A 20,202-nucleotide genomic window follows, 5' to 3' on the forward strand; every position below is an offset into this window, starting at 1 on the left:
ACTTGGGACCAGCAATATGAATCTTTTATATCTACTCCACTCTATCAAACCAATTCCATTCTAGTACCGGTAAATTAAAGTGTCGTCATACCACCAAAGACAGATTGATATTAAAAATAACTCATACAGGAATTGGGAAAGTATTCATTTAAAACGAACAAAGTTGTCAACTTTCAGACAATTTTGACAGAAATTGCCTATCAAGTACCATAAGTTCCACATCTTATTAACTCAAAGCACTAAAATTCCAGTTCACAGATATAGAAAAATATTCATTTTCACCTTTTATGGGATATCCCATGGCTTAGGCTCAGGAATTGCCACAACCATTCCTTGAAGCTCCGGTGAGAGGACCACCTGACAACCCAACCTAGAATGCTTGTTCAAAACCCTAGCCCTAGAGTTCCTCTTCAGCACATACTGCTCATCGTAAGAAGCTTTTGGAAGCTTCTCGAGCCATTCTTGAGCAATGTGCACCTCACACTCGGAGGAGCACGCATCAATGTCTTCAAGGCGATGTGAATCCGGGTCGATTAACCCGTGGTTGGTTAGAGCTTTGAGCAGAGTTTGGCCGGAGAGTCCAATAATCTCCCGTTTACAGCCCTCAGGGTCAACGGCGAAGAGCTTGACGATCCGATCGGCGACTTTGGCGGAGCCGGTGCGGGATGAACATGAGGATGCGGAGGATCGAGTAATTGAAAAAATCGAAGGGTTTCGTGCGATTCGTGAGGCGAATCTCTGCATATTAGCGACGGCCATCTTCGAATGTTAACCAATTTTGGGGGAAATGAGTGCCCTAAACTCTCCACTAGTGTGGAAGGAGAAAACTGTATTTTTAAAAATAATTGTCGGGTTTGGATCCGTTTGTGTACACCTCGACGCATCATAAATAATTATAACTCACTGTCCATCTAGGCTACAACATACGGAAAAAATCACTTTGTTTTTCTAGCCGTTTCAATTTATATGACACGTTTGATTAATTCATATAGCATAATTTTATTAGATACGAATTCAAAGAATCGAAGATGTTTGAAATTTATAATTCAAAAATCAATTATAATTATTTATATAGTTGTAAATCATTTCACTTTCTCTAGTTTACTCATCGAGAGTATTTTCTAAGCAATCATGAACGTGGAGTAAAAGCTGTTGAAATTGCTTCTTTATCAAACCAAGAGAACAAACTCGTTTATAGAAATGAAAAAAAGGGTAAAAAAATGTCTAAGTTTGATCTAAAAATACTTCGATCATCAATAATTTGGTTCAGAAAATGCTTATAGGCACCCCACCCCTCGACTCGAAAATCACAATGTAGATAGATTACTTTTATATATTACTCGTACTAGTATATAAGGATGAATACTGGAGAGAAATTGATGTGAGGTGAAATTATCATTTCTATTGCTGACAAGAATATATATCATGAAATATCCCACTCCTTTCTTTTCTCTTTTATAAAATTTTCATGTAGGAAATAAGCAAAATCTATCTTTTATCTCTGAAATCATTCTTCATATAATCAAATTTTCTTGCCCTGTAGCCAACTGTCGTAGAAATACAACGACTCTTGTGGTTTGTACTCTGGCACGGTGTGTCCAGATCCCTGAGGATTTCGGAAATCAATCAATTAAATCAAAGAAAAAATAGAAAAAAAAAAAAAACATTTCTTGATAAAAACATACCTTAATAGTCAGAAAAGTGAGGTTGTTGGCATAACCTTGTGTGTAACTGCAGAAAAGATTTAAGATGAATTTTACAGAATTGCAACACATTAGACATGAAAAAGATTTAGAATTAGGTGAAAACGCGAACATACCCTGCAACTTGTTGGGAACTGCAAAAAAGATTTAAGCATTTAGTATGAATTTTACAGAATTGGATCACATTAGAGAAGTTAAACATGAACATGATTTAGTAGGTGAAAACGCGAACATACCCTTGGATTTTTTCTTTCGTATACCAAGGCCTCCATTCATCCACGATTGCATATCCAAGTGAACTTGTCCATTTTTCTGAACCAGTGTATGGTACACACATATCGTGATCCCCACTGCAACAAACAAATGTGTTTTAGTCGATAGAATATACAGGAAATACATATAGACGATCAGTTTTCTTCTTTATATGTGTTTTAAATACCACGAGTAATACAGAAGAATGCATGTTAAGAGACTCAGTAATCTATTGAACCTGTATATGAGTGCCCGATAACCCTGAGTTGTAAGGTTTTTGTGATACGGAATCATGCTTCCAGCATCATGAGTGAAGTTTAAGTGTTTGCATAGCTCCCAAGGACCTGTCACAGTTGCCTGTTGTACCACAAGATTGAACCATAAATCGATCACCAATTGGTAAAAGTAAATCATCATCTTTAAAGTTAGTACAAGATGAGTAAATTGTATCTTACTGGTTCAGCATGAATTGCTTTACGAACATCTTCATTGTTTAGCCACGCAGTAGCAACAGTATCATCCTGCATATTTCATTTCAGATTATGTCTCTTAATGAGAATAAACAAAAGGAAAGAAAAAAATCAAGAGTGACTTACAGTGCAAAAGACATTATTATGATCGAGAAGCTCTGGCCAAGATGGGACAAGTCCCTCTCTTACTGGAGCATTAAAAGGCCAAGCACGGCCAAACATTCTGGTTCTGACAGGAAGAGGCCTTTCTGTCTCACCTAGTTTACGAAAGCTCATTGGCAATTCTGAGTTTTTGGTGCTAAAAGGGGTGTGGTAACACGGTTCTAGTATGTCATAAATGTTTAGTCCCATAACTTTCTGCAATAGGCAGAAAAAATGAAATTGGACCAATACAGAACAATGAATTGTTGTCACGACAAAATGAATCAAGCATCACAGAGTAACACCTTACCTGACTAATTTTTAATAGTAATGATGTACAATTCTGACTGCTTGAGATGTAGAAGTCTCCTTTGCATGCAGCAGTTGCATCCTGAGCATGAAAAAGAATAATCAGAGACCAGTTGCTAATATATTGGAGTGGTAAATGTATAAACATACATTAACATTTGCTTCGTAACATATTTTTTGACAGACTACAATTCTAAATAAGTTCAAGAGTCAAATGATTCAAGCACAAGAAGAAGCAAATACCTCGAATAATTTATCTGAAATGAGGCCCATACCATGTTGAAATGGAACAATAGCATTACCGTCTATCTTCTCATCTGTCACGCCATTTCCCACCATGTAACCCTGTACAATAGAACATATATAAAGAGTTTCAGCCCAGACAACTAGTTAAAATCTTGAAATGTATATACCTTAAACATGGACGCTGTTATCCCTGACCTTAAAGTTGATGACGGGATTTACTTTAGCATCGATACCTAAAAAAACATAAGCAGAAGGTTAGTTTGTTTATCCCCTGCCTAGCACCAACCAGTACATGTTCATTTATGATCCAGATTACCTTTTACTACTTCAGAAGCCAGAGTTGGCACGTATATTCCAGCATAAGACTCTCCAGATATGTAGAATGGGTTCTTGAGGAACTCCGGGTAGATTGCAAACCACTAGCAACAGCATCAGTTAGTAGAAACAAATAAACGAGCTAGGACAGATCTAGCGTAAAACTAGTAATGTTACCTTGAGGAGAAACGCATGGGTTTCGGTTGCAGTTTTTAAGTCTCCTGTATTATAGTCAGCTTTATTTTTCGAGTAAGATAATCCAACACCAACAGGAGAATCCAGATATATTATATTGGAAACCTGGAAGAATCAAATAATAATGAGTGACTAATGAAATGTAAGCATATGATAAAAGTAGAATTAACACAAATAATTACCTTTGACCAACTGTATGGATTGTTATGCAGAATAGGCAAGCTACCATTTGCCTTCCCCAACTCAAAATTAAAAGGTCCTGCAGTGTATACAACACAAGACTCAACTGTTATACTATTCATTACAAAATATAGGCATTTGTAAAAAAATCAAGTCTTTTGTCTAATCGAGTATATTGATTAGAGTATTATCATCTACAATCAAAATATTTTAACCCGCTCAAATTCAACTCAACCAGTAAAATTAAGAATTAAAGTTGTTACCATGCTCATAGACAAATCCATCAAAGCTTGAACAGCCAGGTCCACCATTAAGCCAAAGAACAACTGGATCATTTGATGGGTTTCTTTCAGATTCAATAAAGTAGTAATACATATTCTTGCCATGGCTTTCATCTAAATTAACATACCTGAAAACCCATTTCAAATAATATTAAAAAAAAAAGGTACAAAAATCAAAATAAAGTTTATTACATCTTTTTATCAAAAAACACAAAAAGAATACATACCCAGCATAATGTTTTGACAGCAATTTGCCAGTGAAGCCAGGGATTTGAGTTACCAGTGCACCCTGAGGTGCCCCTTCTGTTACCAAAAAACAAAATGCCAACAATGTTAACACTATAGTATACTCTAAAATAATGTTTTTTCTAGCCATGTTTGGTGTATCAAAATTCAGAATTATTTGATGTTTTCCCTAAAAGAACACAAATGATGGGGCTTTTATAGTGTGAGAAAATGAAGTGTGACATCATTATAATAACTATTCCATTAATATTTGGATTAATACAATCTAATTTAGTCTTAATATAGTAAAAAGTTAATTATGAATTTATGATTTATATTTTGAAATGTTTGACTGAGAAAATAACAAAAAAATAAAGTCTTATACATTTAAGGAATATTCATCAATTTATTTAAGTATTTGGATTTTTGGGATGTTGGACTGACAAAATGACAAAGTAGAAGTCTCTTATATTTATGAAATACAATAATACATCTATATCATATTAACTAATTCTATATTTATTTTCAAATTATTACAGATATGTTCATTAATTAAGAATTTTGTATCATATTTTAAGTTAGATACATTGAGGTGCAACATTCACTGAAAAGTAGCCCAAATTAGGATAATTGAATATCTGAATAAGTTTTGTATCCGACTCCTCTCCATTTTCCTCAAGTTTCTATTTGGATTAGTGATGCATAACATAAGTTAATTTAAGTGGTTAAGATTTAACTTCCCAAAACAAATTTCTAACCATGATTTAAATAATAAATATATTGTATAATTTGTTTTAAAAATGATTATAATCCCAAATCTTTGCAATATATTAATTATTATCTTGTTCATAATTATAGAAAAACAAGTTTTCTTCTTAAATTTTTTATGCAGGATCTTTCTTTTATTTTCTTGTTAAATTAATCTTTTTATTACATAACATACCAATTAATTAAGATACACCACATATCTGTTAGAACTCAAGTACAAATATATGGTGTTTAAAAGCAAAAAGCTTATTTGCTGTTTAGATTATAAATTTATTCCAAGTCTAATAAAGGGGGTGACTTACATACAACATCAATGAATTTCTAATGTTTTTTTTTAATATAGTTATGTAATAATATAAATGTATATTAAATATTAACTATTGATGATGTTTAATCAGCTATTGGTAAAAATTGTGAAATCATTTAGCTTTTTGGTTTTCGTTTACACCTACTTAATCAACACAAGAACAATAATATCATACCCAGTGTAATTCCTTAAAGACTTAGTAATCTATTATGAACGTGTATATGATTGTTTGATATCCCGAGCTGTGAGATTTTTGTGATACGGAATCACACTTCTAAAATCATACAAAAATGCATCCCAACCGCCAATAATTTGGTAAAAAAAAGCTAATTGGCACCCCTGGCTCGAAAATTACAATGTATATAGTGTGGGAGATGAATATTGGAGAGAAATTGATATGAACATGCTTTAACAGAGAAATTATCATTTTTATTGCTGATAGGAATATATATCTTCAAATACATTGTAAAATTCCAATATCCCCTCTCTTTTATAAAATTTTCCTGTAGAAAATAAGAAAAATCTATCTTTTATAAATAATTGAACTTAATGTCTACTAATTAAGTCTTCATTCTTCATATTATCATATCTTCTTGCCCTCTAGCCAACGTTCATAGAACTCCAATGCCTCTAGTGGTTTGTACTCAGGCACGGTGTGTCCAGCTCCCTGAAAATATCCGAAATCAATCAATTAAATAAAAGGAAAAAAAAATAGAAAACGAAAAAATATTTCATGATATAAACATACCTTAATAGTCAGAAAAGTGAGGTTGTTGGCATAACCTTGTATGTAACTGCAGAAAAGATTTAAGCATTTAAGATGAATCATACAGAATTGCAACACATTAGAGATGAACAAGATTTAGAAGGTGAAAACGCGAACATACCCTGCAACTTGTACGTATCTGCAAAAAAGATTTAAGCATTTAGAATGAATTTTACAGAATTGAACCACATTAGAGAAGTTAAACATGAACATGATTTAGTAGGTGAAAAACGCAAACATACCCTTGAATTTCTTCTTTCGTATACCAAGGCCTCCATTCATCCACGATTGCATATCCAAGTGAACTTGTCCATTTTTCTGAACCAGTGTATGGTACACACATATCGTGATCCCCACTGCAACAAACAAATATGTGTCTTAGTCAATGTCTATTCGTGTTTTACATGAGTAATACAGGAGGATGGAAAAATGAATAATAAGAGACTCAGTAATCTATTGGACCTGTATATGAGTGCCCTATATCCCCGAGTTGTGAGGTTTTTGTGATATGGAATCATGCTTCCAGTATCATGAGTGAAGATTAGTTTGTTTGAGCAAAGCCGCCAGCGACCTATCACAGTTATCTGTTGTATAACCATAAATCGATCACCAATTATATTTTTTTTTGGAGTAAAGGTAAATCATCATGTTTAAAGTTAGTACAAGATGAGTAAATTGTATCTTACTGGTTCAGGATGAATTGCTTTACGAACATCTTCATTGTTTAGCCACACTGTAGCAATACGATCACTCTGCATATTTCATTTCAGATTAGATGTCTCTTAAAGAGAATAAACAAAAGGAAAGAATAAATCAAGAGCGACTTACAATGCAAGGGACGTAGTTTGTATGTTTGAGAATCTCCGGCCAAGATGGGACAAGTCCCTCTCTTACTGGAGCATTATAAGGCCAAGCACGGCCAAACATTCTTTTTCTGACAGGAAAAGGCCTTTTTGTCTCACCTAGTTTACGAAAGCTCATGGGTAATCTTGAGTTATCAGTGGTTACATCAGGTACAGTGTTGTGGTAACATGGTTCTAGAATGTCATACGTGTTTAGATCGTCAACATTCTGCAATAGGCAGAAAAGGTGAATGTGGATCAATAAACCAGAACAATGGATTGTTTGAATCAAACATGACAAAATAACACCTTACCCGATTAATTTTACCTTGCATATCTTTACAATGCTGACTCGTTTCATTGTAGAAGTTTCCTTGGCATGCAGCATTTGCTTCCTGAGCATGAAAAAGAATAATCAGAGACCAGCTCCTAATAATTTGAAGTGGTAAATGTATAAACAGACATTACCATTTGCTTCGTAACATATTTTTTGACAGAGTAGAATTCTAAAATAAGTTCAGAAGTCGAATGATTCAAGCACTAAAAAATTAAACAAGAAGAAGCAAATACCTCGAATATTTTATCTGAAATGAGGCCCATACCATGTTGAAATGGAACAAGAGCATTAGTGTCTATTATATCATCTGTCACGCCATTTCCCACCATGTAACCCTATGCAATAGAACATAAAGAGTTTACAGCCCAGACAACTAGTTAAAATCTTGAAGTGTATATACCTTAAACATGGACGGTTCAATGTAATCAGTGGCCTAAAGCCAACCATTAAGTAAATGTCTGAAGTATATTGAATAAAATCATCCCTGACCTTAAAGTTGATGGCGGGCTTTACTCCAGCATCAATACCTAAAAAACATAAGTAGAAGAAGGTTAGTTTCTTAATCCCCTGAACACCACCAATCAATACATGTTCATTTAAGATCCAGATTACCTTTTGCTATATCAGAAGCCAGAGTTGGCACGTATATTCCAGCATAAGACTCTCCAGATATGTAAAATTGGTTCGTGAGGAACTCCGGGTAAATCTCAAACCACTAGCAAGAGCATCAGTTAGTAGAAACCATAAACGAGCTAGGACATAAAACTAGTAAATTTTGTGCAATGTTACCTTGAGGAGAAACGAATGGGTATCGGATGCAGTCTTTAAGTCCCCTGTGTCATAGTCAGCTTTATCGTTCGAGTAAGATAATCCAACACCAACAGGAGCATCCAGATATATTATATTGGAAACCTGGAAGAATCAAATCATAATGAGTGACTAATGAAATGTAAGCATATGATAAAAGTAGAATTAACACAAATAATAACCTTAGACCAACTGTATGGATTGTTATGCAGAATAGGCAGGCTATCATTTGTCTTTCCCGCCTCAAAATTAAAAGGTCCTGCAATGTATACAACACAAGAATCAACTGTTACATGAATTGTTAACATTATTCTTTAAAAATTATAGACATTTGTAAAAAAATCAAGTCCTTTATCTGATTGAATATTTCAATTAAAATATTATCATCTATTCAGAAAATGAGTCTTAACCATCAGAATGATAATTCAAGTTTAAGACTATTATGTTGGTTCAATTCTTTATTTAAAAAAAAATATAAATTAGACCTTAATTGATCTACGACAACATCAATATGCATATTCATAAGTAAAATTTTATTAATAGAAATTAACTACAAATAATAATATATCAAACTGATTTTGATGAGAGAACAATAGTAATACTACTTGTGAGATTCATTCCGATAAGTTGTACACACACGTTAACAGATTTTGGGGTCCCTTTTTCTAGATCAATTCGTTATCTAACAAAATTTCTTTCCTTTTATTGTAAAAAAAAAATCTTTAATTTTTTTTTTTTTAATATAAGAAAATTATACAAATTTATTGATAAAAAGTGGGAGCCAAAAGCCGGCTCCTTGTATACAACAACAAACAACAAGAACAATATAAAGAAGTCGGAATCTGGAGAGGGTGGAGTATACACAAGTGTCAAAATTAGCCTATGAAATTTTAATCTGCCCAACCCGTTCAAGTTTAGGTTGATTACTACCCCGTTCATTTATTAGTTCAATCCATCAAAGTTTAGACTAATATCTAGCCCTGATAATCTATAAAAAATCTAGTCAAAATATTTTAATCCGCCCAAATTCAGCCCAACACGTAAGTAGAAGTAGAGTTGTTACCATGCTCATAGACAAAGCCATCGAAGCTTGAACAGCCAGGTCCACCATTAAGCCAAAGAACAACTGGATCCTTTGATGGATTTCGTTCAGATTCAATAAAGTAGTAATACAAATTCTTGCCATGACTTTCATCTATATTAACATACCTGAAAACCCAAACATTCAGAAAAATACAAAAATCAAGATAAAGTTTACATCTTTTTATCAAAAAACACAAAAAGAATACAAACCCAGCATAATGTTTTGAGTGAAAAGTGCCATTGAATCCAGGGAGTTGAGTTACCAGTGCACTCTGAGGTGCCCCTTCTGTTACCAAAAACAAAAATGCCAAGAATGTTAAGACTATATTATACTGTAAAAAAATGTTTATTCTTGCCATTTTTGGTGTATCAAAATTCAGAATTCTTTTATATTTTCCCTAAAACAACACAAATGATGGGGTTTTATAGTTTGAGAAAATGAAATGTGATATCATTCTAATAACTTTTCCATCAATTTTTGCTTTTGACCAAGATTAATGTAATCTATTTTAGTCTTCCAAATATAAATATGTCATTTATTTATTTTTGGGTAATTACATAAATCTCATAGTTTTAATATGAAATTACAATCTATCCCTAATAAGTTTCTAATTACATTAATCTCTTAAAAATTAAAAAAACCGGATACAATAATTGAAGCTCGGATACATTAAAACTTGTCTTGGATACATTAATATGTAGCTCGGATACATAATATGTTGCTCAGATACATTAAATATTGGCTCGGATACATTAAAAACTAGCTCGGATACATAATATGTAGCTCAAATACATTAAATACTGGCTTGGATACATTAATATGCATCTCGGATACATTAAAGAAATAAGGGATTTTGGAGATTTTTAAAAGTAATAAGAGATAATGGAAATAAGTGAAACAAAAGGTGTGTATTTCTATAATTTGTCCTTCATTTTTTTTCCTAATAAAGAATAGATTTGTCAAAAAAGGTCAGCCTAGCCCCATCCCGTCTAAGTTTTACCGGACAAGAAATTTGATGGGTTAAGACATGCTGACGGGCCTTGAAGTGGCGAACCCCAGCCAATCCTAAAAAAGGCCATGGGTTGGAGCGGGTTAGCCCCTCTTCATATTTTTACGATTTTTTTTCCAATCAAAATTTTTAACCTTAAAATTCTGCCAATATATTAAATTCTTTTAAGGGAAAATTATGCGAAATGACAAGCATTTAGATTATTATGTAATATAGCTATAGTTTCGATTACTTTTAATCCGTGGCCACACTTTCACGAAAATTTGCTATTCGGTTTTCTAATTGTATAAATCCAGAATTTGTCTAATTCGATCCCTGATTGTATAAATCCAGAATTTGTATAATTCAGTTTCTGATGGTATAAATTCAGAATTTGTATATGCTTACACTAGCTATTTGTATACAATTTAAGAAAAATCACTATAAATTACCATGTTTGTATATTGGCAAGCGAAATATACAAATGGAATTCTGAAAATTTTCTAAATGTATAAATACAAAATTTGTATTATTTATCATGTTTGTATATTCGAAAGCAAAACATACACACGGGCAAGCGAAGTATACAAAATGCAATCCCCGTTTGTATATACTTATCCTGTTTGTATATTTCCAAGTGAAATATACAAACGGACAAGCTAAACATACAAACCGCAATCTCCACAGTAAACATAACCATATCTATAGAGCACAATTACTGAAACTATAAATATAGACCCTTATTATATCTATTATCTTTGTTATTTCTGAAAATTTCTCAATTTTTAATATGTCTAACAAAATTATATGAAAAAATACATAATAATTACTATTATAACATTCATTACATATGATTAGTGGTGCTCCAAATTATAATCTAACATCAAAAAATGAGAAGATTTGCATAACAAATGTGGCAAATAGTGACGTTGTTTCAATAATTCTAAATAAAAATCTAACAAAAAATATTAAAATAGTAATCTTTTTTCACAAATAAATAAATACAAAAAGATTGAAATAACAAATTTGGAAACTAAAGAACAGTTACAACCTAAAAATTTATACTTTTTTTAATACAAATTAAATATACTTTTAGCCCATTGACAGTTCTAGTAAAAAGTTAATTATGAACTTATGATTTAGATTTTTGTAATGCTTGATTGAGAAATTGCCTAAAAAGGTCTCTTATGTTTGAGGGGTATTTTATCAACTTGTGTACTTAGATTTTGTAATGTTTAACTGGGAAAATGACTAAGTGAAAGTCTCTTACATTTGAAAACAAGTTTATGGTACTTCAATTATGCATTTTAGTTACATTACTTAATTAACCACACTATGTGGCTTAAATATATCTCGAGTTGATATATACGTCTGGATTTCGATTGAAATACTAATATTGAAAATAAGCTTTGAGAGATTTGCTTTGATCCTTTAAATTTGTCGCAAATTAATAAAAATGGTCTCTTATATTTGAGAAAAGGTTCAAAATAATTACTTCAAATTAATAATTTTGATCCTTCAAATTTATCATAAATTAACAAAATATATATTCGAAGATACAAAATAGTACTTCTCCGGCCACAAAAATCTCATGGAATATGACATACCAATATAAAAAAAAACCCTTTTTTTGTGTCTTATTAAATTAGGTCGCAGAGATCGCATTTTAAGCTTTGTTTGTAATTGGTAAAATCATTTAGCTTTTTGGTTTTATTTCACACCTACTTAAATCAACAAGATAACAACAATATCATACCCAGGGTAATCCCTTAAGTGGGGTCTGAAGAGGGTAGAATGTATGTAAATCTTACTTCCACCTTTGTGGGATAAAAATATTGTTTTCGATAGATCCTCGGGTCAAAAAAGTACGTGACGATCAAAGCAGCATAATAGTGTAAAAAGGTATCATGCAATTGGACAAAGCAAATGTTTTAATTTCTTATTGCAGACTGGAATATTACATGGTAAAAATCCAATAACATTCTCCCTTCTTTTCTCCTGTTAAGGGAGAAATAAAAATCTCTGAAATAATTGGACTTAACAATGTCTACTAATTTAGTCTTCATTATTCATATTATCATATCTTCTTGCTCTCTAGCCACCGGGCGTAGAACGCCAATGCCTCTCGTGGTTTGTACTCAGGCACGGTGTGTCCAGATCCCTGAAGATTTCGGAAATCAATCAATTAAATCAAAGAAAAAAAATATATAATATGAAAAATATTTCTTTGATATGAACATACCTTAATAGTCAGAAAACTGAGGTTGTTGGCATAACCTTGTGTGTAACTGCAGAAAAGATTTCAGCATTTAAAATGAATTGCAACACATTATAGAAGTTAAAAAACATGAAGAGGATTTAGAAGGTGAAAACGCGAACATACCCTGCAACTTGTTCGTTCACATACCAAGGCCTCCATTTATCCACGATTGGATATCCAAGTGAACTTGTCCATTTTTCTGAACCAGTGTGTGGTACACACATATCGTGATCCCCACTGCAACAAACAAATATGTGTCTTAGTCAATGTCTATTCGTGTTTTACACGAGTAATACAGGAGGATGGAAAAATGAACAATAAGAGACTCAGTAATCTAGTGGACCTGTATATTAGTGCTCGATATCCATGAGCTGTGAGGTTTTTGTGATACGGAATCATGCTTCCAGCATCGTGACTGAAAGTTATGCTGTCCGTGCATAGCTCCCAGGGACCTATAACCGTTGTCTGTTGGACCATAGGATTGAACCATAAATCACCAACTCTATTTTTTTGTTTTTGTTTTTGCACTTATATCTTAAAGTTAGTACAAGATGAGAAAATTATGTCTTACTTGTTCAGCATGAATTGCTTTACGAACATCTTCATTGTTTAGCCACACACTAGAAACACGATCGTCCTGCATATTTCATTTCAGATTATGTGTCTGTTAAAGAGAACAAACAAAAAATGAAGAGCGAGTGACTTACAGTGCAAGGGACGGTTAACTCATTGAGAAGCTCTGGCCAAGTTGGGACAAGTCCGTCTCTTACTGGAGCTTTAAAAGGCCAAGCACGGCCAAACATTCTCTTTCTGATAGGAAGAGGCCTTTCTGTCTCACCTAGTTTACGAAAGCTCATTGGCAATCTTGAGTTATCATTGGTGATTGCACTAGGTTCGGTGTTGTGGTAACATGGTTCTAGAACGTCATACACGTTTAGATCATTAACTTCCTGCAATAGGCGAAAAAGGTGCATTTGGACCAATAAACCAGAACAATGAATTGCTTATTGTTCATGTCGCCACAAAATGAATCAAGTATCACAGAATAACACCTAACCTGATCAATTTCATTAAGCTTGTCTTTACAATTCTGACTCCCTGGTTCATAGAAATTTCCATGGCACGCGACAGTGACTTCCTGAGAATGAAAAGGAATAATCAGGGACCAGTTGCTATTATATTGGAGTGGTAAATGTATAAACATAGCTTATTTAGTAACATCTTTTTTTGTGGATTTTTGAATTCTAAAAAAGTTCAGAAGTCAAATGATTCCACAAGAAGAACCAAATACCTCGAATAATTTATCTGAAATGAGGCCCATACCATGTTGAAATGGAACAAGAGCATTACCGTCTATTTTCTCATCTGTCACGCCATTTCCCACCATGTAACCCTGTGCAATAGAACATAAAGATCAGTTTACAGCCCAGACAACTGGTTAACGCGTGAAAATCTTGAAACGTATATACCTTGAAGTTGATGGCAGGCTTTACTCCAGCATCAATACCTATAAAACATAAGCCGCAGAAGGTTAGTTTGTTTATCCCCTGCCTAGCACCAACCAATACATGTTCATTTAAGATCCAGATTACCTTTTGCTACTTCAGAAGCCAGAGTTGGCACATATATTCCAGCATAAGACTCTCCAGTTATGTAAAATGGATTCATGAGGAACTCCGGGTAGATCTCAAACCACTATCAAAAGCATCATTTAGCAGAACAACAAATGAGTCAGGACATAGATAGCGTAAAACTAGTAAATTTATATAGTTTTACCTTGAGGAGAAACGAATGGGTATCTGATGCAGTCTTTAAATCTCCTGTCTCATAGTCAGATTTATTTTTCGAGTAAGATAATCCAACACCAACAGGAGAGTCCAGATATATTATATTGGAAACCTGGAAGAATCAAATCATAATGAGTGACTAATGAAATGTAAGCATATGATAAAAGTAGAATTAACACAAATAATAACCTTGGACCAACTGTATGGGTTGTTATGCAGAATAGGCAAGCTACCATTTGTCTTTCCCAACTCAAAACTGAAAGGTCCTGCAATGTATAGAACAAAAGAATCAGCTGTTACATCAACTGTTAACATTAATCCGCCCAAATTCAGCCCAACGCGTAAGTAGAATTAGAGTTGTTACCATGCTCATAGACAAAGCCATCAAAGCTTGAACAGCCAGGTCCACCATTAAGCCAAAGAACAATTGGATCCTTGGATGGGTTTTTTTTCAGATTCAACAAAGTAGTAATACATATTCTTGCCATGACTTTCATCTATATTAACATACCTGAAAACCCATTTTCACGATATATTAAAAAAAAAAGTACAAAAATAAAGATAAAGTTTATATCTTTTTATCAAAAAAACACAAAAAAATAAAAAATACAAACCCAGCATAATGTTTTGACTGAAATTTGCCAGTGAAGCCAGGGAGTTGAGTTACCAGTGCACTCTGAGGTGCTCCTTCTGTTAACAAAAACAAAAATACGAAGAATGTTAAAACTATATAACACTGTAAAAATTTGATTTTTATTGCCATGTTTGGTGTATCAAGATTCTTAAGAGAAAAGAATTCTTTGATGGGGTTTTTATAGTTTCAGAAAATGAAGTGAAACATCATTATAATAACTACTCAATCAATTTTTGCTTTTAAGTCAAGATTAATTTACGCTAGTTTTTAATATACAGTTAAAAGTCAAATTATAGAGGAAATTGGTTATTATCTAATACTTATATGGTTTAATGTTCTTTAATATCTGATGGGTTGGTATTTTATCAACTTATGATCTTAGATCTTTGTAATGTTTGACTGGTAAAATTACAAAAAAAAAGTCTCTTATATTTAAGACGGGTAAAATAGTCCATTGAATATATAAACTTAATAGTTTTTGTCAAATTTATGATTTGAAGTTTACGAACGTGAAATACAACCGAATCTATTGATCATTTGAGTTACCGGATTTCAAATTTAAAATTCATACATATTTAGTAGATTTCTTTAACACGTAGAAATTGATATGAACATGCTTTAACAGTCAGAAGATAAATTGGATAAACAGAGAAATTATCATTTCTTATTGGATAAATTTATATATATATATATTCAAATACATGGTAAAAATTCAATATTCTTCTCCCTTGTTTTCTACTCATAAGGAAAAAGAAAAAATCTCAGAAATAATTGGACTTAATGTCTACTAGTTCAGTCTTCATTCTTCATATCATCATATGTTCTTGCCCTCTAGCCACCGGGAATAGAACGCCATTGCCTCTCGTGGTTTGTACTCTGGCACGGTGTGTCCAGCTCCCTGAAGATATCGGAAATCAATTGACAGAATCAAAGAGGAAAAAAAATAGAAAAATGAAACTTTTTCTTGATATGAAGATACCTTAATAGTTATAAAAATGAGGTTGTTGTCATAACCTTGTATGTAACTGCAGAAAATACTTAAGCATTTAAAATGGATTTTACAGAATTGCAACACATTAGAGAAGTTAAACATGAAGAAGGTTTAGAAGGTGAAATCGCGAACATACCCTGCAACTTGTTCATTCACATACCAAGGCCTCCATTTGTCCACGATTGGATATCCAAGTGATCTTGTCCATTTTTCTGAACCAGTGAATGGTACACACATATCATGATCCCCACTGCAAGAAACAAAAAGATGAACATAATTGTTCTGGTTATAGCATAAAAAAATATCTCGGATAATTTGTGTGTGATCAGGTACATGCTCACTAACAACAATTACCTTAGGCAGCCTACTACATGAGAATAGTGGAAGAACATGTTATAGTAATGGTTGAAAGTTAGTTTGATAGGGAAAACATCGCATCAAAATTCAAAGCAGTATATAGAAAATCATGTCAAACATTTTAAGACGTCACCAAATGGAAAGAGTGTCATATAAGATGGGACATAGGAGTAACTGCTGCTACAGATCTACAAGTAGCACATATGTAGACAATTGTCTTTTTTTTGAGGACTAGTGTACCATGGTAATCATTGACGAGTCTTTACATTTACACAGAGCATTTAAATTGGAACATGAGAAACCATAGATGAGGTCAGATTTGTGTCATTTGTATCTTTGTTTTCATGTCTCCACAGTATGTAACATCGACCTGCTATCTGGTAAGAGATAGTTGCAAAACTTCAACCATTGTTTTTGTTTCATGAGTAGTGTGTACTTAACATGGGGGGCTATCGTATTCGAGAAACCAAGTAGTTTTATAATCCCAATAAGTATGTGCTTTAGGCATTTAGACAACAGACAACAACAACAACAACAACATACCCAGTGGAATCCCACTAAGTGGGGTCTGGGGAGGGTAGAGTGTACGCAGACCTTGCCACTACCTCGTGGAGGTAGAGAGGCTGTTTCCGAAAGACCCTCAGCTCAAGTACATCAAATCCACCATCCAATAAGAAAGATAGTGAATAATCAACAGAGGAGACAGTAGCCTCAATAGAACAATGAGAGAAGTGAAACGCAAAACAACATAAGGCTATAGGTATCACAGACAAGAACTGCAAGTGCAAGGCTAAGACTACTACACACGCTAACAACCCATACCCTCGCAAGAAAGGACAACACACTAGCCCTACTAACCTTCAACCTTAATACACGACCTTCACTCCTTCCTATCTAGAGTCATGTCTTCAGTAATGTGAAGCTGAGCCAAGTCCTGTCTAATCACCTCTCCCCAATACTTCTTAGGCCTACCTCTACCCCTCCGCGTACCCTCTACAACCAGCCCCTCACACCTCCTCACTGGGGCGTCTTCGCACCGTCTCTTCACATGTCCAAACCATCTCAGTCTCGCTTCCCTCAGCTTGTCCACCACAGAGGCCACTCCCACCTTCTCCCGGATAACTTCATTCCTAATCTTATCACTCCTAGTGTGCCCACACATCCATCTCAACATCCTCATCTCCGCAACCTGCATTTTCTGAACATGTGAGTTCTTGACTGGCCAACACTCCGCTCCGTACAACAAGGCCGGTCTAACTACCACTCTGTAGAACTTACCTTTAAGTCTAGGTGGAATTTTCTTATCACACAAGACTCCAGAGGCATTCCTCCATTTCATCCAAGCAACCCCAATGCGGTGTGTGACATCATCGTCGATGTCGCCACTTCCTTGGATTACAGACCCAAGATACTTAAAACTTTCTTTCTTAGGGATGATCTGTGTGGCAAGTCTCACTTCCATATCTGCCTCCTCCAACGCATCACTGAATTTGCACCCCAAATATTCTGTTTTGGTCCTACTCAACTTGAACCCTTTGGACTCAAGCGTTTGTCTCCACACCTCCAACCTCGCATTAACTCTATCCCACGTCTCATCAATTAGTACTATGTCGTCCGCAAATAACATACACCACGGAACCTTTTCCTGAATAGACCGCGTCAACTCATCCATCACCAAAGCAGCATTTAGACAACAGAATATACATGAAATGCACAGGACAACCAGTTTTCTCTCTGTAGGTGTTTTACATAATATTACATGAGTAATTCAAAAGAAAGAAAAAAAATGCATAGAGAGCAGTTAGAGACTTAGTAATCTATTGAACCTGTATATGAGTGCCCGATATCCCCGAGCTGTGAGGTTTTTGTGATACGGAATCATGCTTCCAGAATCATGACTTAGACCTATTTTGGCTGTGCATAGCTCCCAGGGACCTATCACCGTTGTCTGTTGGATCATAGGATTGAACTATAAATCATCAACTTTATTTTTTTGTTTTGGTTTTTGCAGTAAAGGTAAATCATCATCTTTAAAGCTAGTACAAGACGAGAAAATTGTATCTTACTTGTTCAGCATGAATTGCTTTACGAACATCTTCATTGTTTAGCCACGCAGTAGCAACACGATCATCCTGCATATTTCATTTCAGATTATGTGTCTGTTGAAGATTAAACCGCCATGATGCTAAACTAGTCAGAGATAAGGAAATTCACTCCATTAAAGAGGTCAAGAAAGGATGAGTGAGGGTTCCAAAATAAGAAAGTCCTTGAGAAGCTTCAAAACTAAGAAATGAATTCCTCAAAGAGGGAACAAAATAAGCTTGAAAGAAGTTAAAATTTACAACAGTTGGACAATAGAATAAGTGCATAAGAATGCTTAAAAGATAAACAGGATGCATAGCTAGAGTAATTGACATGTTTTGATATAAAATTAGTTAAGTTGGGAATTCAATGGAGAGCCATTATTAGAGAACAAACAAAAGGAAACACAAAATCAAGAGTGACTTACAGTACAAGGGACATCTAAACCATTGAGAATTTCTGGCCAAGTTGGGACATGTCCCGCTCTTACTGGAGCTTTAAAAGGCCATGCACGGCCAAACATTCTTTTTCTGACAGGAAGAGGCCTTTCTGTCTCACCTAGTTTACGAAAGCTCATGGGCAATCTTGAGTTACCAGTGGTAATTACACTAGGTTCTTTGCTGTGGTAACATGGTTCTAGAATGTCATAGATGTTTAGATCATTAACTACCTGCAATAGGCGAAAAGGTAAATTTGGGTCAATAAAGCAGTGCAACGAATTGCTGTCTCGACGAAATGTGTCAAGTATGACAGAATAACACCTTACCTGATCAATTCTATTAAGCTTGTCTGAACAATTACTACCCGCTGGTTCGTAGAAATTTCCATGGCATGCAACAGTAGCTTCCTGAGCATGAAAAAGAATAATCAGAGACCAGTTGCTAATAGACAACGAGGCAATGATTATGTTTTTGCTGATGTATTGGAGTGGTAGATGTATACACATAGATTGACATTTGTTTTGTAACATCTTTTTTGGTGGATTAAAACTGATCACTATCTTCTGGCAATTTCAAATATGTTTGACAAACCTTCTCATATATACCAGAAGCTATTAAGGCTCCAATGTGTTATGCTACAATAATTTGGAACATGTCCTAATTAAAAGCATTAGAGGCTTCAAACATCATCTTTTGCCAGCTATGACTTCCAGAAATCTAAAACAGTTCAGAAGTCAAATGATTCAAGCACTAAAAAATCAAACAAGAAGAAGTAATTACCTCGTATAAGTCATCTGAAATGAGGCCCATACCATGTTGAAATGGAACAAGAGCATTAGCGTCTATTATCTCATCTGTCACGCCATTTCCCACCATGTAACCCTGTGTGCAATAGAATGTTAAGACTTAAGAGTTTACAGCCCAGACAACTAGTTAACATGTGAAAATCTTGAAATAACATATACCTTAAAGTTGATAGCGGGCGTTACTCCAGCATCAATACCTAAAAGACATAAGCAGAAGAAAGTTAGTTTGTTTAGCCCACCACACCAACCAATACATGTTCATTTAAGATCCAGATTACCTTTTACTACTTCGTAAGACAAAGTTGGCACATATATTCCTGCATAAGACTCTCCAGATATGTAAAATGGGTTCGTGAGGAACTCTGGGTAGATCTCAAACCACTAGAAAGTGCATCATTTAGTAGAACAACAAATGAGTTAGGACATAGTTAGCATAAAACTAGTAAATTTAACTATCAACCCAAGTTTATGTAATATTACCTTGAGGAGAAACAAATGGGTATCAGATGCAGTCTTTAAGTCTCCTGTCACGTAGTCAGATTTATTTTTCGAGTAAGATAATCCAACACCAACAGGAGAATCCAGATATATTACACTGGAAACCTGGAAGAATCAAATCATAATGAGTG

General features: G+C 34.2%; 4 protein-coding genes across 8 annotated transcripts in view; all 4 read right to left on the reverse strand.

Annotated features, from left to right (window-relative positions):
• Nucleotides 1-80: 80 nt before the first annotated feature.
• Nucleotides 81-860, reverse strand: LOC125807839 (uncharacterized). Its single transcript, XM_049487570.1, has one exon. It carries the CDS (start codon nucleotides 757-759, stop codon nucleotides 286-288), a length of 474 nt encoding a protein of 157 aa, XP_049343527.1. The 5' UTR covers nucleotides 760-860; the 3' UTR covers nucleotides 81-285.
• Nucleotides 861-1,522: 662 nt separating this feature from the next.
• LOC125808065 (serine carboxypeptidase-like 20) lies at nucleotides 1,523-4,468 on the reverse strand. Its single transcript, XM_049487853.1, has 15 exons — nucleotides 4,320-4,468; nucleotides 4,075-4,220; nucleotides 3,814-3,890; nucleotides 3,614-3,736; nucleotides 3,438-3,540; nucleotides 3,317-3,354; nucleotides 3,119-3,220; nucleotides 2,877-2,957; nucleotides 2,552-2,782; nucleotides 2,411-2,476; nucleotides 2,194-2,312; nucleotides 1,940-2,053; nucleotides 1,820-1,837; nucleotides 1,686-1,731; nucleotides 1,523-1,606 (listed from the first exon to the last, which is right to left on the reverse strand). Exons 1-15 carry the CDS (start codon nucleotides 4,466-4,468, stop codon nucleotides 1,523-1,525), a joined length of 1,497 nt encoding a protein of 498 aa, XP_049343810.1.
• A 1,477-nt stretch (nucleotides 4,469-5,945) lies between these two features.
• Nucleotides 5,946-20,202, reverse strand: part of LOC125808062 (serine carboxypeptidase-like 20) — a 33,623-nt gene continuing 19,366 nt past the window's right edge. The window contains exons 1-15 of one of the 5 annotated variants that reach the window (XM_049487850.1): nucleotides 9,438-9,586; nucleotides 9,208-9,353; nucleotides 8,327-8,403; nucleotides 8,127-8,249; nucleotides 7,950-8,052; nucleotides 7,827-7,864; nucleotides 7,571-7,672; nucleotides 7,315-7,395; nucleotides 6,987-7,229; nucleotides 6,845-6,910; nucleotides 6,621-6,742; nucleotides 6,401-6,514; nucleotides 6,280-6,297; nucleotides 6,141-6,186; nucleotides 5,976-6,059 (exon numbers count right to left, since the gene is read on the reverse strand). In XM_049487850.1, the coding sequence (XP_049343807.1) occupies nucleotides 5,976-6,059; nucleotides 6,141-6,186; nucleotides 6,280-6,297; nucleotides 6,401-6,514; nucleotides 6,621-6,742; nucleotides 6,845-6,910; nucleotides 6,987-7,229; nucleotides 7,315-7,395; nucleotides 7,571-7,672; nucleotides 7,827-7,864; nucleotides 7,950-8,052; nucleotides 8,127-8,249; nucleotides 8,327-8,403; nucleotides 9,208-9,353; nucleotides 9,438-9,586 (1,512 nt within the window). Of the gene's footprint in view, nucleotides 6,060-6,140; nucleotides 6,187-6,279; nucleotides 6,298-6,400; nucleotides 6,515-6,620; nucleotides 6,743-6,844; nucleotides 6,911-6,986; nucleotides 7,230-7,314; nucleotides 7,396-7,570; nucleotides 7,673-7,826; nucleotides 7,865-7,949; nucleotides 8,053-8,126; nucleotides 8,250-8,326; nucleotides 8,404-9,207; nucleotides 9,354-9,437; nucleotides 9,587-15,660; nucleotides 15,796-15,876; nucleotides 15,923-16,024; nucleotides 16,139-18,071; nucleotides 18,194-18,311; nucleotides 18,378-18,754; nucleotides 18,998-19,093; nucleotides 19,175-19,547; nucleotides 19,650-19,732; nucleotides 19,771-19,851; nucleotides 19,955-20,053; nucleotides 20,177-20,202 lie in introns of those variants that run through there. The other 4 variants (XM_049487851.1, XM_049487845.1, XM_049487844.1 and 1 more) reach the window with 4 other exon arrangements.
• LOC125808064 (serine carboxypeptidase-like 20) lies at nucleotides 12,294-15,051 on the reverse strand. Its single transcript, XM_049487852.1, is given in 15 exon segments — nucleotides 12,294-12,377; nucleotides 12,459-12,504; nucleotides 12,600-12,713; nucleotides 12,820-12,941; nucleotides 13,048-13,113; nucleotides 13,184-13,426; nucleotides 13,534-13,614; nucleotides 13,768-13,869; nucleotides 13,946-13,983; nucleotides 14,069-14,171; nucleotides 14,253-14,375; nucleotides 14,453-14,529; nucleotides 14,628-14,712; nucleotides 14,714-14,774; nucleotides 14,878-15,051. Coding segments are annotated over 15 exon segments (1,494 nt in total). The 5' UTR covers nucleotides 15,027-15,051.

The sequence above is a fragment of the Solanum verrucosum genome, unplaced genomic scaffold (assembly GCF_900185275.1).
Source record: "Solanum verrucosum unplaced genomic scaffold, falcon-dt-bn FXZP01000183.1, whole genome shotgun sequence".
Classification (NCBI taxonomy): Eukaryota; Viridiplantae; Streptophyta; class Magnoliopsida; order Solanales; family Solanaceae; genus Solanum; species Solanum verrucosum.

Bases quoted from the DNA above. Each gene is read 5' to 3' on its own strand.
- LOC125807839 (XM_049487570.1), bottom strand. From the start codon at position 759: ATGGCCGTCGCTAATATGCAGAGATTCGCCTCACGAATCGCACGAAAC.
- LOC125808065 (XM_049487853.1), bottom strand. From the start codon at position 4,468: ATGGCTAGAAAAAACATTATTTTAGAGTATACTATAGTGTTAACATTG. The intron at 2,958-3,118 runs GTATTTGCTTCT...TTTCATGCTCAG, and splicing joins TTTCAGATAAATTATTCGAG to GATGCAACTGCTGCATGCAA. The intron at 2,783-2,876 runs GTAAGGTGTTAC...TGCCTATTGCAG, and splicing joins TACTATTAAAAATTAGTCAG to AAAGTTATGGGACTAAACAT.